Source organism: Sporothrix brasiliensis, assembly GCF_000820605.1.
Source record: "Sporothrix brasiliensis 5110 chromosome Unknown Cont22, whole genome shotgun sequence".
Lineage (NCBI taxonomy): Eukaryota > Fungi > Ascomycota > Sordariomycetes > Ophiostomatales > Ophiostomataceae > Sporothrix > Sporothrix brasiliensis.
The window spans coordinates 2611141-2627766 of NW_024467141.1; the positions used below are offsets into that span (position 1 = coordinate 2611141).

Below are 16626 nucleotides of genomic sequence, written 5' to 3' on the forward strand. Positions count from 1 at the left end.
GCTTTATTTTGTTCTCATTAAATATAGCATGGTCCTCTACGACATGCATTTTGCTCTATACACCATCATGTCCGTCAAAATGGCTAGGTTACATCTTGCTCGCCTCCTTCAGGTCCTCATGGGTCAGCTCGCTGCCTGCCTTCTTCTTCTCACCCAGCCGGCCCATCTTCTCCAGACCTTCGATGATGCGCTCGTCGCCAAAGTGCGAGTTGTGCTCAAAAGCAGGTGTCTCTCCGTACGCCAGCTTGGCTGCGTCGACGATGATACGTGCCGTCATGCCCCACACTTTATAACGACCAGGGGAATCTCCAATTTCGTCGGTAACGGATTCATCCTGGTCCTTTTGCTCGTCTTCCTTGTCAGTGACCACGGCGGGGGGTGTCCCTACGGCTTGGTCTGCGACTACGACTGCTGCCGTTGGCTTCTTTTTGCTGTCGACGTCGTCTCCGACGTCACGTACCCGCTTCCGCGGCTTAGCTACACGCTGGCCCACTACGGGCACGTAGAAGAAGTGCATCCGCCACGGTTCCTCGTGCCAATGGATCCATGAGCCTTCGTACCAGGGACCTGGCGGCAGCTTTGGCCGGCGTAGTGGAACCCCGTTCTTGCCATTTTGAAGCTTGATCTGTGAAAGCGCCAGTGGCATGCCGTCGTCCTTGGATACCTCGTCTGTTGGTAGCAAAAAGTTGTGGAAGGGAGCGCTGAACACGGCGGCGACCTCCTTGGCGTCCAACTTTGGAATAAGTGCTTCATCGGGCGTGATCTCGTCATCACCGCCACTGTTGGATGCGGCGCCATGTGTTCTCTCCGGTGCCCCAACATCGCCCTCGCTTGCGTGTAGTAGCGCAACGCATGGCCGCACCACAAGTTCTGTCTTGGCCAGATTGTACGGCAGGTCGCACAGATGCTCGATCCGGAACGGCCGCGGCAGCTTCGAGTCATCCAGTGGCAGGCCAATTTCCTCCCACGCCTCCCGCCGTGCAATCTGCTCGGCTGATTCTTCGATTGAGTCGGCCTTGCCGCCCGGGAACGCTGCGTGACCCGAGTAGTTGCGCAGGCTGGCAGCACGCATGGTCAACACAACGCGCAGGTCGCCTCGCCGGTCGGCATACAGCAGCACCAGCACTGCAGCGCGCCGGCTGACCGGTAAGCGGTCCCAGAGGGGAAAAGGTGGTGGCCGGAAGGCGCGCAGGCGGGCAATGGCGGCCGCAGAACGAGCGTTGAGCGGAGCCATCGTGGAGGGATCCCAGTAGTAGGAATCGTCTCCAACGCTAGCGCGAGGAGCGTCGTCGTCTTCGCTAAGGTCGGCTTCAGGCTTGGGGCCGCCAACAGGCTCGGAGTTGGCTTCGTGGATGGTTGCCGCGAGGTTGTTGATTTCAGCCGGCGTAAGCGTTGGTTCGGCGCCGTTGGTCTCGGGAGAGATTGTGTTGTCGCCGGTATCGTCAATTGTCGTCAGAGCAATAGTACAATCCGTGGCTTGGTCTTCAGCAACAGCTAGACGACCAGCGCTGCCAGTGGGCATCATGGAGATGGGAAGAACAGAAAAACAGAGCAGAAGGGTAGGAAACACATAAAAAGGGTAGGTGAGGAGACAAGTCACAACAAGCAGCCCTAGCCTGGGCAGATCAACAAGAGCCGATTTACGGTGGGAATATTAGACAAGCAAATGGGATGGCTAGGATTTACCAGCGCCCTTACAGTCGCCAATCGGCAAGTTCGTAGCTCAGTACAGCCCCGGCTTGCGCCGGACAGCAATGAGGGGCGGTTATGGGCGGATGCCGAAAATTGGAGACTAAGTTCTGCAAGCGCCCGCATCGTAGAAGTTGCGGGGGGAGTGAGTAGAAAGAAGACTTGCGACAATGAAAACTGGAGGGAAAAAAAAAATAAGATTTGAGATAAACAAAAGCCTCAGCACCAAGCCCGAGAGCACTGTGAGTTTTTGGCGACGGTTCGCATAATAGTTAAGCGCACCTGTTTAAGTCAGTTTGACCATGCAAGAGTGCATTCAACACGAGGCAAGGCCACACGCATAGTGGTTAGATACTACAATACATGACATTAACCTAACAAATAATACATCGTATTTGCCAATACCCAAACCAAACGCGGTCAAAACACAAAACGCCGTGTGTGAGTCCCTTCTGTGAACCTCTTTGGAGCGCCCAAGAAACACCACAATGCATTCAATATACACAGGCCACCCCGCCATCACGATGGCGGCCAGGGTGCTACATTCATCTTCTCGTCCTCATCTCTGCCGTAAAATCGTCTTTCTCTCTTGTCATTCTGTAACCCCTCAATATTTTTTGTGCCACATCGCTCTTCCCTTGAGCCGTTATACCCGTCGGCGGCTGGCGACAACTGTGTTCAATCCAAGGCCGAATCGAGGATGCTTCGCGATGATCTACTCCTCTAGGAGATCACGGCCTCCTCAGTGGTCGTATCCTTATCGACACCAGGTAGAATCGTCTCCTCGGCCGCCGACTCATCCACAAACTTGCGCTCACTGATGTGATCCTTCTCGCCGCCGTTGGTGCTTCCGCCGTTGCTGCCGTCGGCCGTCCATACCTTGTCGGGGAACGTTCCACGCTGGCCCTCTTCATGCTTGAAAGTGCAATAGCGGTTGGTACACGGCCGGAACTTGCACATTGTTTGTATGTGTGTGAACTTGCAGCCGCGGACGGAGCAGTCGGCGCCATTGCGGCACAGCGGCATGGCTGGGTGGCGGAACTGGCAATGTGGGTTTGTACAGTTGGGGAAGAACTTGCAATCCTGCTCGCTCTGGTGGGCCGCACGGGCGGCTGGGGATGGGTGGCGTGCTGTGCACTTCTTGTTCTTGCAGGCGGCACCAAAGCTACACGCCTCCTGAACGTTGACAGTGATGCCGGGTGGCGCTGCAGGCGACTGGTGTGCGAACTTGCAATTTTCGTTCGCACAGTTGAGGTTGAACTTGCACATAGTCTCGGCTATGCTAGAAGTCTCTGGCCGGGTCGTGTCGCTGGTCATGTCAAAATCGTCGAGGGTAAGGGACTCGCCATCGGTGGCGTTGTTGTCCTTCTTTTCTGCGTCGTTGCCAGCGTCATTTGAAATGTCCTGCTGCCCGTTCCGGAAGTTCTTATTGTTCTGGTGGGGGCGCTGGATACGGTCAGCCAGTGGGCGGCCACGGTTGTTCATTCCGCCGCGGCGGTTGTTGTTGTTCTGCATCATGTTCTGCTGCATCTGCATCTGCTGCTGCATTTGCATCATCATGCGCGACTGCTGTTCAAGCATGGCGTACACGTCCATGGGCCCTGGCTGCATGGACTGCTGGCCAGTAAGCCCCTGTTGGCCGGGTTGGCCAGGCTGTCCAGGCTGACCAACCCAGGGCATGCCTGGCTGGCCACCACCCATCCCAGCGTTGGCAAGAGCATGGTTGAAGCTGGCGGTTGCACGGCCGTTCATATGCCGTGCTTGGCGGCCGTTTCCGAAACCGCCCATACCTCCTCGGCCATGTGGCCCACCGCGGGCGTGCGTGTTAATACCGCTGCCCTGACCACGGACGCGGTGCAGTACTGAATCGTTTGAGCGGTCCATTTGGCGGTTGATCTGTCCCACCACACGCTTGTCCCGTCCACCACGGAAGCCACCTGCACCGCTTCCGCTGCGCATGGCCTTAGGTCCTGTTGGTCTGCACACGGATGTTAGTAAATCTAGGTATAAAAAGGGGCAGAAGAGTCGGGGGAATAGTACTTACGCGCCAATATCACCAACGCTGTCGGCGCCCGTGAGGTCCATCTCCACATCTTGGTCTGCGTTGTCATGAGCAGGAGCGACTTGAGCCGCAGGTGGGCCGTTGATTGTCGCATTCTGTGCCTCGACGGTTTCAAAGAGCCATTTTGAAAATTCACGGGCACTGTTATCTTCGGGGTCAAGGTTGAGGAGGTCTCTGGCAAGCTCCCCCGAGATCTCGTCTTCTTGTCTTCCGTTGACGAGCATGAGGATGATGTATTCGGCCATCGTGTTGTCGCTATCGTCACTGGGTGCCCACCCGTTTTCAGCAAGCTTCTTCTGGACCTCGCGCTGCAGAGCCTCCGCCAGAGGCGATTGCATCGTAATTTCGACAGGCATTGCGAGATGTGCGTGCTGGCACGTGGCCTGCTGGGTAATAAGTAAGAAGGGTGGAAAAAGGTTCGTAGGTCGGTCGCCGTGGAGGCAAATCGCGACAAGATGCAAGGCTCGATATGAGCAGCTGCAACTGGATGCGCCCAAGTGCGTATGCTGTTTCGAAAGGACAAAATCCGGTACCACCTCGATCGCAAAACGGGAGGAAATGAGTTGTCTTGTGCTTGCGGTTGGTGATGTCGATGGGGATAGAAGTCGTAAGGAGCACAACATGTGGCAATCAGTTTCAAGAGCTCTGCAGAAAAATGAAATGCTTTCGATGCGCCTCCCATAAAGGAAATTTGTCGCTGGTGTGCTGCGACATCCTTGGAGCAGCATGCTAGCGCGACAAATGACGCGCTTTCATTGGCCCACTGCCAAATGCTGTCACGTGCTGCACAGTGAATTGATGGTTTCAGAAACAGATGGCAGGCGCTGGAACCTGAATGGCGTCCTGAGGCACCGAAATGGATTAGTCATTTGTAGTTTCTAGTGGCAAAACTCAATTGCCTAAATAGGAACAGTGGGCAACAGCATTACTCAATGCTCAGGCACAGCCGTGGCACTCCCAAGCCGCGCTCCCGCACCCATAGCTTCAATATCCAGGTGTTATGCCGCGCTTTGTACCTTGCCCAGGCCGTACAGCAATATGCAGCAGCTTCCGTAGAATACGGAGGACTTAACCTTTATAGCCCGCGTGCTCGACTCTGCAAGTATTCGGAGAGAACCATCCTTCTTCGCGGTCGAAATTATGCAGTGTTGTAGAAATAAAAGTTTCAATACCGAATATGCCGTTAAAATGCCCTGGTCTATTAAGCCCCGAGGCGGATGTGTCGTTGGAGCGGGCTGCAAATTGATGGTTGCACGAATTACGATGTTCGTGTGCGTTAAGCCATAGCGGCCGTTACCGTCTTTTACTTTGTTTCCTTTCACTTCACATCCACGCGCCAGTCTCTACTAGGCTATAAACGTCGTACTATGTTTGGGATCTTTTTCTACCGTGGCTTGTCCGACGGGTCTGTCTAACCAGCCTGTCTTACTACGGTCTTGGTTTGCTCTTCTATTTGCACGCTCGGGCGGTCAAACATCTTCGCTGTGTCGCCTGCCGAAGAACGACGCGCCGCCGTACAACATCTCGTGGAGCACACTTCCTGGGTAACTGTCCTGGAGGCTGCAATCCGTCACGTCGTACGTCATGCGCCACGTTTTGGTTGGCCGGGCCCAGACTGACCGTATGCTGCCCTCCATTTGCCGGCGAGTTTTGTTCTGTAGCACAACCGTCCTCCAGTTGCATTCCGTCGTTGTGAAAGGTGCTCCAAGCCGAGGCACAGGGCCTTTGTCGAGCAAAAACACGAGGCCAGGCAACGAAATGAAAGACCAACGAAGACATAAGAGTCGGCGGCTGTACACACATTCCATACTACATTGAGCATGGGCGACTGAGTGAGCAGCTGACGCGCCCAGGAACTGTGGGCGATCCCAATCTCAGTCACATATACTGTTACATGAACCGCTAGCAATTCAACATCAAGAGAGAAACAAAGACATAAAGTTTCTCGCCCTTTACGTTGTCAGCTGGTTTTGGCAGTAACTTCGGCCAGTCGCACCTTCCCGACCTTTTTCCCCGGCCTTTTCCCCCGGCCTTTTCCCTTCCGCGCCCTGATCCTTAATAACACTTTCTTTTTTCCTGTTCGTTTACCTTGCCTATTCTCACACGTTCGCGTCTCCTGACCATATCCCCCCCTCTTCCCCTCGGCGATTCCCAATCGCCCGCGCTTTTTGGCCGGGCCTTTTCTGATCGCGGCGATCTACCTCTGACGTAACGTTGCGCCAACTGGGCTACCAGCCTCGAGCCAGCCTCCAAGCGCACCATGCCCAGCACGACTCGCACCAACTGCCATTAACTTTGTCCAGACTGTAAGGCCGGCACGCTTTTCAACCTCATCGTTTTGCTCTCTGGCCTTGCTCCGGTTAAACCAGTGCAGGGGGCCTGCCGGTTCAAATACAACGCTAGCTCGGGTCAGGAACAGTAGATCGTCGGCCCTTGGGAGATTGCCAGGTTGTGCATCTGAGGCAAGGCTGTCGAGAACGACTCGAATCCGTCCACTCTTACTCCGTTCACGACCCACGGCTGGACAAGCCAGGCCTCGTGGTTCGTCGTGCGGTCCAGTGTTGGAGCTGTTCGTTTGAAACCAGCCCTGTTAGTTTAGACTGAACTTGCTGCGCGACAACGTCACACACGCGAGCACCCAGTGTTCGTCGTGCATCGTCGGGTTTGGGTCGCTTCTAGTTACAACACTACACAAACGCCACTTTCATCCCACTTCACTTGTGTTGTCTCCTCTCCCGTCCCTTGTTTCTTGTTCCCCAACCCGCCTCCAGGCAGATCCGTCCAGTCCTACGTTGTCTGCCACCGTCCCAGAGCAGCGGGCAGATTGCAGAGTCGGAACCTCTGCTTACCCTGCCTTTTCCTGACAATATATATTAATTATTGACTGCGGAACCTGGACTGAGATCGACATAAGCCAGAGGAGGGATTAAGACACGCGAGGCAGAAGAACCCCCGGCGAGCACTTTTACACGGGAATAGAAACCTGCCAGAGATTCAAAGTCATTGCTCTCTTCCTTTTTTCGTGTCGATTTTTCTTCCACTCTTCCTATTCCTCTTCATCCCTCCTTTGAACTCAAAGGATTCCTCGGCCAACCTCGCGTCTCCCACGCGCGCAACTTTTCTTCTTCGTTTTTTACTCGCCTACACCTTTTCTCCCTTCGTTCTTCCTCGTCACTTCATCATGCTGCCGTCACGGGAGATCGTCGCGACAATTCTTCTGGCAGTGGCCAGCCCAGTTGCGGCCGTGTGGCCTATTCCAACTTCCATGACAACAGGCAATACATCCCTGCTGATCAACCAGAACATTGCCGTCACATACAACGGTGCACCAGTACGGACCTTCTCTTCTTCCGTCTACCCCATTTTTTCCTCTTGCCCAATTCCAAAGAACGGCTATCACCTCCAACAGTGTTTAAATCCTGACCGTCTGCTCGTGCAAAAACAGGTTGTCTACACGTATGGCTATGAGCCTCGCGATGTCCATAACAGTGCTCAAGTGGTCGCCGGCGGCGTGTCGCGTGCGCTTTCAGCCATCTTCCAAGCAGGGCTGGTGCCGTGGAAGCTGCACCGGAAGAACTCACTCGACAGCTTCCAACCTAACCTCTACTCAGGCACGAAGTGGGTGAGTTCGCTTACAATCAAGCAAACCAGCAAGGATTCAAACACGACCTTCCGTCCCAAGGCCGGCGAGGTGGATGAGTCGTACAACCTGACGCTCAGCACAGCCGGCGCCGCCACGCTGACAGCCGTATCGTCTACGGGCGTTCTGCATGGTCTGGAGACGTTCGCGCAGCTCTTCTATGAGCACACCGACGGCAACGCCTGGTACACGCCCTTTGCACCGGTCTCGGTTCAGGACTCCCCCAAGTACCCGCACCGCGGTGTGATGATGGACGTGGCGCGCAACTGGTACGACGTTAAGCACATCTACCGCACCATTGACGCGATCTCGTGGAACAAGATGAACAGGCTACACCTACATGCTACGGATTCACAGTCGTGGCCGCTGGAGATCCCGAGCATGCCGGAAGTCGCCACCAAGGGCGCGTATCGCTCGGACCTGACCTACGGCGCCGATGACCTGGAGGCTCTGCAAAAGTACGCCAACGCACGGGGCGTGGAACTGGTGGTTGAGATCGACATGCCGGGCCACATCGGCTCTCTGTCGTGGTCGCACCCGGAGCTAATTGTGGCGTACGACGCGTTCCCGTATTTTTGGTGGTGTGCCGAGCCGCCATGTGGTGCATTCAAGCTGAACAGCACGGAAGTTGATGATTTCTTGGATAAGCTGTTTAACGACCTGATGCCGCGCGTGGCGCCCTACTCGGCCTACTTCCACATGGGTGGTGACGAGCTCAACGCCAACGACTCTCGCCTCGACCCCGGCGTAGGAACCAATGCGACGGAGGTGCTGCAGCCGCTCCTGCAGCGATTCGTTGCCAACAACCACAAACGCGTGAAGGCGCACGGTCTCTCGCCGATGGTATGGGAGGAGATCCCATTGACCTGGAACGTGACGCTGGGCAACGACACAGTGGTGCAGTCTTGGCTGGGCGACAGCTCGGTCAAGTCGCTGACGCAGCAGGGCCTCCAGGTCATCGACAGCAACTACAACTACTGGTACCTCGACTGCGGCCGCGGAGAATGGCTCAACTTTGCCAACGGCGAGGCATACTCGACATACTACCCGTTCAATGACTGGTGCGATCCCGCCAAGAGCTGGCGTCTGGTGTACTCGCACGACCCGGCGTCCGGCCTGTCGGACGAGGAGGCCAAGCTGGTCCTGGGCGGCGAGGTGGCACTGTGGAGTGAGACGGTAGACGGCACGAACCTGGACACGCTGCTGTGGCCTCGCGGCAGTGCCGCAGGCGAGGTACTGTGGTCGGGCAACAAGGACCCGGTGACGGGCCAGAACCGCAGCCAAATGGAAGTGGCGCCGCGGCTCAACGAGTGGCGGGAGCGCATGGTGCGCCGTGGCGTGATGGCGGCGCCGATCCAGATGGTGTGGTGCACACAGGCAGACAACTCGACCGAGTGCTCGGCGCCGGCGGGGCCAGGTTACTAAGAGGCCGAAGCGGGCGGGGCCAGGTTACTAAGAGGCCGAAGCGTGCGGGGCCAAGACGCATGGGGGTGAGACCGGTTGCAATGTAGGAGAAGGAAGCGAGCGCACGACGTAATTACAAACCCATATTCATATAAAAGGAATCCACTGGCACAGTTGGCCCGGCTAGACGTTTGGGTAGTGTAGGACCCGTTTCATGGCGTGGAGCTAGCTATTTTATTACTCCTGGATGGATGGCGTATCTCGAATCTGCCAGATCAAAGGTCAGAGACTGGTAGAAAACGAGTACACGACTTCACATGGGAGTCTACAGAGCAAAACGTATCATACAGTATTGGTAATGAGCATGATGACGCTCACATTTTCGTACTTGCAAAAGCATTCGTCATTCCCGCCAAACCCCCCGAGGGAAACGCAGTGGGGACGGGTTCATTCCGACAGTGATCCACGTCAAGAGCCACAACTGCCACGAAATCTCATAAATGCACTGAACCGGCGGAGTCTAAAGATCACAGGACGAAAGTCTGGGGAAGCAGGCAGGCGATTATCAAACACGTCCTCGAGCACTCGGGATGGATCCAGCGGTGAAGGACTTTGTAGACGGACGGGCTGGATGGGGTAATGGAACAAGCGCAGCCGAATTCTGGTTTTGCACGGAGTAGCCTGTCGTCGAGTTATGTTGGTTTAACAAGCACGGGCAATGCTGATCGTGAAGATGATCAGAAGCGGGGTAAACGTGGCAGACACATGAAACCCAAGAGGCAGACGCCAGTGTGCACTCACTATCTAGCCGCCGCTGCTGTGTTTGTTACCGCGCCGAGCGAGTCGCATTCATACCTGAAGCTCTTTGTATTTTTAGTTTTAGTCTTGATCTCCCATGTCTTGCACGGATTGCGATATACATGTCTGCCCTTTTGCCGTCCTTTTTTGTTCCTGATATTGGACCGCTTTGGCACACTGCCAGCGTGTTTGCGAGAAGCCAATCTTTCTTCGTTCGTCCCGTCGCCCATTCTTCGTCTCCTTGTTTTCTGCCTGATGTCGTCTTCTCCCCGTTGGCATTTGCCCCTCGACGATCGCATGCGTCTCTTGCGGGGTTTGTTTCCGTCTGGAAGGTCCTATTTTTGTTCCATACGTCTGTTCCGCCGTTACGTTTCCGATGCACTCCATCGTGTTCTTTTCCAGTGCAAGTAGCGCCAATGCCACTAAAACAACGAAAACCCTCCCGTTTCAACTTCAATCAAACATGGTTAGACTTTCTTTCCCCGCAACCCAATGAAGCAAACTGCCTCGGCATGCGCTCTTTTTTTTGGTTGTGCTTTCTTTCTGACAGCTGAATATGCGCGCCTCCCTTGACAGCCCCCGCCCTCCTCCTGTCAGCTACGACCACCAGCCAATGGATATACACCAAAGCAGTACGCGGTCTTCTCAGCGTAGCCTTTTCAAGTGCTCGCCAACATGGGGAGCTGTCGCAAGCACGGCGATTGGACCATGGCGGCTAGGCAGATTGACTGCTTACTTTACCCAGACGCCGTAATTGGAGGCACCGCAGGAATGGCCTTGCAACGACATCCTTACAACGTCCCATATGTATCTTCGCAGGTTTGCGGCATCGCTCAGTCTGGTCTGTCCGGTCGGCCTGCTCAACTTGCCTCTGGCGGTTGACCGGCATTGTATAGTCTCCACAGCAGTGCCTCCCGTCGCCTTGTAATTTGCAAACCCCGTGCTGCCGCCGCTGTCAGTGGAGAATGTACGATATGCCTACGTACACCGATCGAGTGAGCTGAGGAAGACAACCGAAGCGTAGAGCGACACTGCATCGAGTCAGGTGTGAGCACAGCACGTTACGGTGCCGGAGAGTGGCCCGGGCGGAGAGTCCACATGCAAAACGATGTGCCGTTTGTAGATGCTCTGCAGATGCGCTGCAACGACATGGACAAGTTGAACAAGTCCCAAACTCGAAGCAGGCCGACCAGGCTTGCCAGGCAGCAACAATGCACACATTCAAATGACGAGAATCAAATGGACATAGTCTGATGTTCGAATGAGGACTGGCGAGTATCTAAACGCCGCTGTCCAGCAAGCTCCACGCTGCTGCTGTGTAGCTGTACAAAGATTGGGACTTGTAATGCGTCTGGGAAGGTGCCTGCGCCAACATGCCCAGGCGCCTCTTGACCAACAGTTTCCCCGGATTCAATCCGACTTTTTAAACCCCAGGTGCTAAGATGCCTTGGCCTGCCGAACCTAGATGGCCAAGTTAGTTCCGAGATCCATCGTTTCCGTTGCTCCTAATGCCCCATACTTTGCGTCCTCGTATGATAGCCCATCCCTTGTCCTCTTTGTCGTTCCCCCCGCTCTCTTCTTTGTAAATCGTCCCCGAGCTGCTCGTTGCTCGTCTGTATTACGACACCCTTTTCCGCCTTCTTGGTCCGTCTGCTTCCTCGTTGGATCATGATATTGTATTTTGGCACGGAGCATGTGTTACAAGAAACGACCAACTTCTATAGAAGGAACGCATCCCCCTCCTTCGCTCCTTCTCATTTTTTCCTGTTTCCCCACGACCATTCCCTCTAAGCCAAAAACGACGTCATTTGTTATTGTATTTTTCCGGCACCGTTCCCAAGGCCTCTTCTTGTTTTCTTTCCCCTGCCACGCCATCTCCACAACCAGGGTACATTTGCTTGGTGCATTCTGTCTGCCCCTCGTCGCCATCACGCCAACCCTCTGTACTGCCGCCGCTGCACTCGCCGGTTTTCCTCTCAAAATCCGGCAATCGACAACTCGCCATTATGGGCTTGATTGAGGACATCGCCAGCCACTTTTCGTGGAAGTCGGCCTTAGCCGTCACCGTCCTGGTCTATGTCGTGTACTCGGCCTATGTCCACATTGACGAGCGCAACCGCCTCCGCCGCACGGGCGGCGTCCGGGCCCCGTACTTTCCCGGCCGTCTTCCGGGCAGCATCGACCTCGTTATCCGCACACTTAAGGCCGCCTCCAAACACAAGAACCGCGAGCACTGGGAGTTCATTTTCCGCTCTGTCGATAACCACAGCGCCGAGTTCCGTGTCCTGGGCCGCCGCATCATCTTCACCGATGATCCGGAGAACATCAAGGCCATCTTGGCCACCCAGTTCCAGGACTACGGCAAAGGCGAGCCCTTCCACCGAGAGTTTGAGCCCTTCCTGGGAGATAGCATCTTCACTACCGACGGCAGCCGCTGGCACGCCAGCCGCCAGCTCCTCCGCCCGCAGTTCATCAAGGACCGCGTGTCCGACCTGCACACCTTTGAGAACCACCTGCAGGTCTTGTTCGCTGCCATGGCGGTTGGCGGCGATGCCGCCGCCACTGCCGCTTATATTTCGTCCCGCAACGATGGCACCACCGTTGCCAACATGTCAGCCAACGGCCGCACCCTTGACATGGCCGACCTCTTCTTCCGCTACACGCTAGACGTGGCTACTGACTTCCTTCTTGGAAAGGACACGCAGTCTTTGACGTATGTCTCTCTCTTTCACCGTTAAACGACCCTCTTCCCCCCTTGTTTCGTTCTTGCTTTCTCACCCATTTTGTTCACTTTTCGTCTCGCCAATAACTGCTGACAATCACACAGCATCCCTCGCCAGGAGTTCGCCGAAGCCTTCAACGAGGTTCAACGCGTCCAAAGTTTGATCAGCCGCACCGGCCCGGCCAACACATTCATCCCGCGCGGCTCGTACAACCGTGGTCTTCGTGTCATTGACGAATTTATCAACCCGTTTATCGACAGGGCCCTCTTGTTGTCGCCTGACGAGCTCGAGAAGACCATACACGACAGCGACGACACCCAGGGCCGTTACACATTCCTGCATGCCCTCGCCCAGTTCACGCGCGACCGCAAGGTTCTGCGTGATCAGCTCATGGCCGTACTTCTGGCCGGCCGCGACACAACTGCCGCCACGCTCTCGTGGGCCATATACGAGCTGGCCAAGAAACCCGAGTGCGTCAAGCGCCTGCGCGCTGAGATCGCCCAGAACGTTGGCATCGAGGGCCAGGCCGAGTGCCGCCACCCCACGTACGCCGACCTCAAGTCCATGAAGTACCTGCAGCATATCTTGAACGAGACACTGCGCATGTACCCGGCTGTGCCCTTTAACGTGCGCCTGGCCCTGCACGACACCACATTGCCACGCGGCGGTGGGCCGGACGGCTCTGAGCCGGTGGCTGTTCTCAAGGACACCCCGATCGGCTATTCGACCCTGCTCATGCACCGCCGTGCCGACCTGTACCCCGCCAACCTGCCCGACCCCAACGAGTTTTACCCCGAGCGCTGGGACCACTGGCAGCCGCGTCCCTGGCAGTACATCCCCTTTAACGGCGGGCCGCGCATCTGCATTGGCCAGCAGTTTGCCCTCACCGAGATGGGCTACGTGCTGGTGCGCTTCTTCCAGAAGTTTGAGAGGATCGTGAACCACATGGATCCCATCGACGGTGGTAGCCCCAAGCTCAAGGCTGACATCGTCTTGCAGCCTGGCGATGGCGTCAAGGTTGCATTTTTCGAGTCCGGCAAGGCACAATAAGCGACGGTGGTAAAGAAGAATGGCAGGACAGCAGGCGATGCATATAAAGTATATGTGGTGAGGTTTATCATGTAACGGGCTGCAATCTGAGGTGGGAGAAACCACGCTTGTATCATATTTCATGTTTTACGTATCCACGTTTTTGATGTTTTCCTTCTCCTACGGTTACGAATCTAAATGCACACCTCACATATCACACACACCCAGCTTTATATGTTGTTGGCTTACAATCATTCTTTCAGTGTCGTACGACAGCTGTAACTAGCGCCTGGCTGACATCAGCGTCAACATCAACTGCATGATGCTGCAATATCTGTTGTCGTTTATTGCTAAGATCACTCCTGTAAACATCAACCGCCGTAAGGCACCTGCAATCATAACCGCGGTTTGTCCCATCAAAGCACCGTGGATCCGAATTAGTACCATCGTCTTCCCCGTATGCAACGTAGCTCGTGTCGTCTTGTCTTTGAAGAACTATTTATCTCGCGACTTATTTTGCACTACAAGCGGTAGCTCTCCCGAACGGCCTCTCCAAACCGACGGATGGCCTCGGTCATAGCCGGCGCTGAGGCTGCAGCAAAGGTTGCACGGAAGTAGAGGCCTTCTAGGGGTTGGTCAGGCTCTGCAGCAAACCAGGATCCACGGCCGACGAGCACACCCTTTTCGATACAAAGGTCAAAGATCTCTTCCTCCAATTCTAGGATACCACGCTTGCCATGGTCCGGGTGCCGGGTGTGGTCAACTTTAAGCCAATGCTAAGATTAAAAGTTAGCCGGCGCTTTATCAAAAAGAAAGAGAAGAAAGCAACAACTATTCCAGATGGCTTACAAACATGCCGGCGGTAGGAGCGTTCCAAGAGACAATACCAGCCGGCAGATGGTCCACGCAGGCGTCCAAGAGAATATTACGGCGCTGGGTGTAGGATTCGCGGAGGTGTTCCAGCCACTTGAGATAGCCCTCATGCCCCCACGTTTTATCGACGAGTTGGTAGATCGCTGCTTGCGAGATACCGGAAGGCCCTTGGTTGCAAGCCTCGCCGTGGCGTACGAACCGTTCAATGATCTGCTCCGACGCTGTCAACCAACCCATGCGCGAGCCGGGCACCAGGACCTTGGAAAAGGAGTCCATGCGCATCACGCGGCCGTCTACATCGAGGCTCACAAAGGTCGGGATCAGCGACTGCAAGAATTCGTCGGAGTTTCGAGCTGGGGTCGACGTTGGTGCACCAGCTGGGCGGTCCCGCTCGTACGGGGGCATCTGCAGGAAGTAGTATGGCTCATCCTCGAGGATATACACGTCGTGGAGGCTGCAGACGTCGTAGATGGCCTTGCGGCGCGCGGCGCCTTGGGTTGCTCCGGTCGGGTTCTGACCACTAGGAACAGTGTACAAGAGATGGGGTTTAGGAGAACCGCCACGCGCCTGCACGTCCCAGCCGGACAAGAGGTCATCCAAGCTCTCCGGGAGCATACCCTGCTCGTCCATCTCCACGCCCAACACACGGATACCCAGAGGTGCAGCCGTCTCCAGCGCCGTAGAAAAACTGTAGGTCTCCGTCAACATTATATCACCACGCTCGCGGTCGCAGAACATGCGTAGGGCCTGCTCAAGAGCTCCGGTGCTGCCTACTGTAAGGCATGTTTTCCAGTCAGAGTATGGCGGGCGGCATACGAGTTCAGTGTGCTCCGTAACCCAGCGTAGCATTTGAGCTGAACCTGTCGACTGGCCATAATTGAGCGCAATGGACAGGTCGTACTCCTCTGCAGGGCTGCTGCCGCCACTCGTAGCAGCCAGGGTCTGTGACGCATCGTATTTGCCCATGCTGACAGTTACACCTCCATCCTCAGATGCCGCTGCAGCCTCCGTAAATCCGGCATGTCCATTAGGGACGCGTAGGCTCATAGAAAGAATGGGGAAATGCTCCGGTGACGGTAGGCCGCCACCAAGAGAGAGCAAGCCTGGCTTCTTCAGGTGGCGCGCCGCTTGCTTCAGTACACAGGGCTCCCGTGCCGCACTCTCTTTACTCAGGATATGATCCCATCGCCGTGCCTTGGGTAGCTGACGCCAAGCCGGGAAGGTCTTGAACAAATCGACGTCAGCCGAAGCGGCCGTGCCGGCTACCAGTCTGCCGTCTCGCTTCCGCCGTGCTTCGATATCGGCGACGGTGATGCTGTACTGTCTATCAGCCGGGTCCGACCCGTACTGAACCTCGGCGGCAGCCGCCAATGACGCACTTGACTGTGCGGTTGAAGCCACAGAGAAGCATTGTGAATTTCCTAGCCGTTCCACCTGTTGGTAACCCGTCAGCTTTTGTTGCGGTGCTATGAAGCCACGCCGAGAAAGCTGCCGTGCCACTTGAATTGATACTCCGGCCATCAGGACGGTAGTTGGGGCGGATAAAGACCGCCGGGCAAGCAGCGCCGCAAAATGGCCCATACTTTCGATGTCCTGGCGGGTTAGGTGGTGAAATAGCACGTATGTCTTTTTGTTTTTTGTTTTTTTTGTGGTTGTGATGTTTCAGTACAAGACGTGGTGAAATTCGATGAAGTCAAGTAAACTGACAGCAATAGTAGTGAGTTTCGGCCAAATAAGAAAAGAAATATAATCAGGTACTTCTCATTCAGCTGATCAGCTACAGGAGTGGGATGGACGGCTGCTGGTGACTTCCTCGTTGGTAGTGTAAAAGAAGGCGATGGGGAGGAGACGCCGGGTGATAAGTCGGTCTCTATGGCTGGAAGCGGTTATCGCGACCTTCGACCAGGGGCTCGGTTTTACGTTGTCGTTGGGCGCAGTTGGCGTCTCGCGCGGACCTGGCGTGTGCGGGGCAGTATTAAAACTCCGTATTACGGTCCGTATCTAGCCGCATATACCCACCCTTTAGGACGGTGAAAAAATGCTTCTTCGCCGACACTGGATCGATAAGATCATTGTACGTATATCGCGATAGGACTTGGGTCAAATGACACATTTTACTAACTCGAGCAAGAATGTCGTGGTTTAATGCGGAGCAAATGGCTACTGATAGTGAATTTAACGCAAAGATCCAATACTGGACAACAAATGCAACGGTCCAGCCCATTCGACCGGCACCATTTCCGTTTGTCGGCTTGCCAGCCCAATCCCAGATGATCGGCGAACTTCGACGCACAGAATAGATAGGACCGGGCCGTGCATTGCGAAACGGCTCCGTCGTATCCGAATAAGCTGCCGATAAGCGTGGGTTGTTCAAGTGTTGTTATTTGGCTACGCTTTATCTGCATCGT

The 16626-nt window shown here is 55.3% G+C and overlaps 5 protein-coding genes across 5 annotated transcripts; 2 read left to right on the plus strand and 3 right to left on the minus strand.

Moving 5' to 3' along the window:
* Positions 1 to 88: 88 nt before the first annotated feature.
* Positions 89 to 1522, minus strand: SPBR_08436 (uncharacterized protein; the record flags this gene model as incomplete). Its single annotated transcript, XM_040766674.1, has 1 exon — positions 89 to 1522. The coding sequence occupies one exon, from the start codon at positions 1520 to 1522 to the stop codon at positions 89 to 91; it is 1434 nt and encodes a 477-aa protein (XP_040615010.1).
* Positions 1523 to 2412: 890 nt separating this feature from the next.
* SPBR_08353 (uncharacterized protein) lies at positions 2413 to 4107 on the minus strand (the record flags this gene model as incomplete). Its single annotated transcript, XM_040766591.1, has 2 exons — positions 2413 to 3667; positions 3734 to 4107. The coding sequence occupies 2 exons, from the start codon at positions 4105 to 4107 to the stop codon at positions 2413 to 2415; spliced, it is 1629 nt and encodes a 542-aa protein (XP_040615011.1).
* Positions 4108 to 6932: 2825 nt separating this feature from the next.
* SPBR_08297 (hexosaminidase) lies at positions 6933 to 8816 on the plus strand (the record flags this gene model as incomplete). The annotated part of the gene is made up of 3 exons (XM_040766535.1): positions 6933 to 7082; positions 7161 to 7373; positions 7407 to 8816. The coding sequence occupies 3 exons, from the start codon at positions 6933 to 6935 to the stop codon at positions 8814 to 8816; spliced, it is 1773 nt and encodes a 590-aa protein (XP_040615012.1).
* Positions 8817 to 11599: 2783 nt separating this feature from the next.
* Positions 11600 to 13366, plus strand: SPBR_08327 (uncharacterized protein; the record flags this gene model as incomplete). Its single annotated transcript, XM_040766565.1, has 2 exons — positions 11600 to 12306; positions 12421 to 13366. The coding sequence occupies 2 exons, from the start codon at positions 11600 to 11602 to the stop codon at positions 13364 to 13366; spliced, it is 1653 nt and encodes a 550-aa protein (XP_040615013.1).
* A 500-nt stretch (positions 13367 to 13866) lies between these two features.
* SPBR_08299 (aromatic amino acid aminotransferase I) lies at positions 13867 to 15739 on the minus strand (the record flags this gene model as incomplete). The annotated part of the gene is made up of 2 exons (XM_040766537.1): positions 13867 to 14121; positions 14195 to 15739. The coding sequence occupies 2 exons, from the start codon at positions 15737 to 15739 to the stop codon at positions 13867 to 13869; spliced, it is 1800 nt and encodes a 599-aa protein (XP_040615014.1).
* Positions 15740 to 16626: the final 887 nt, after the last annotated feature.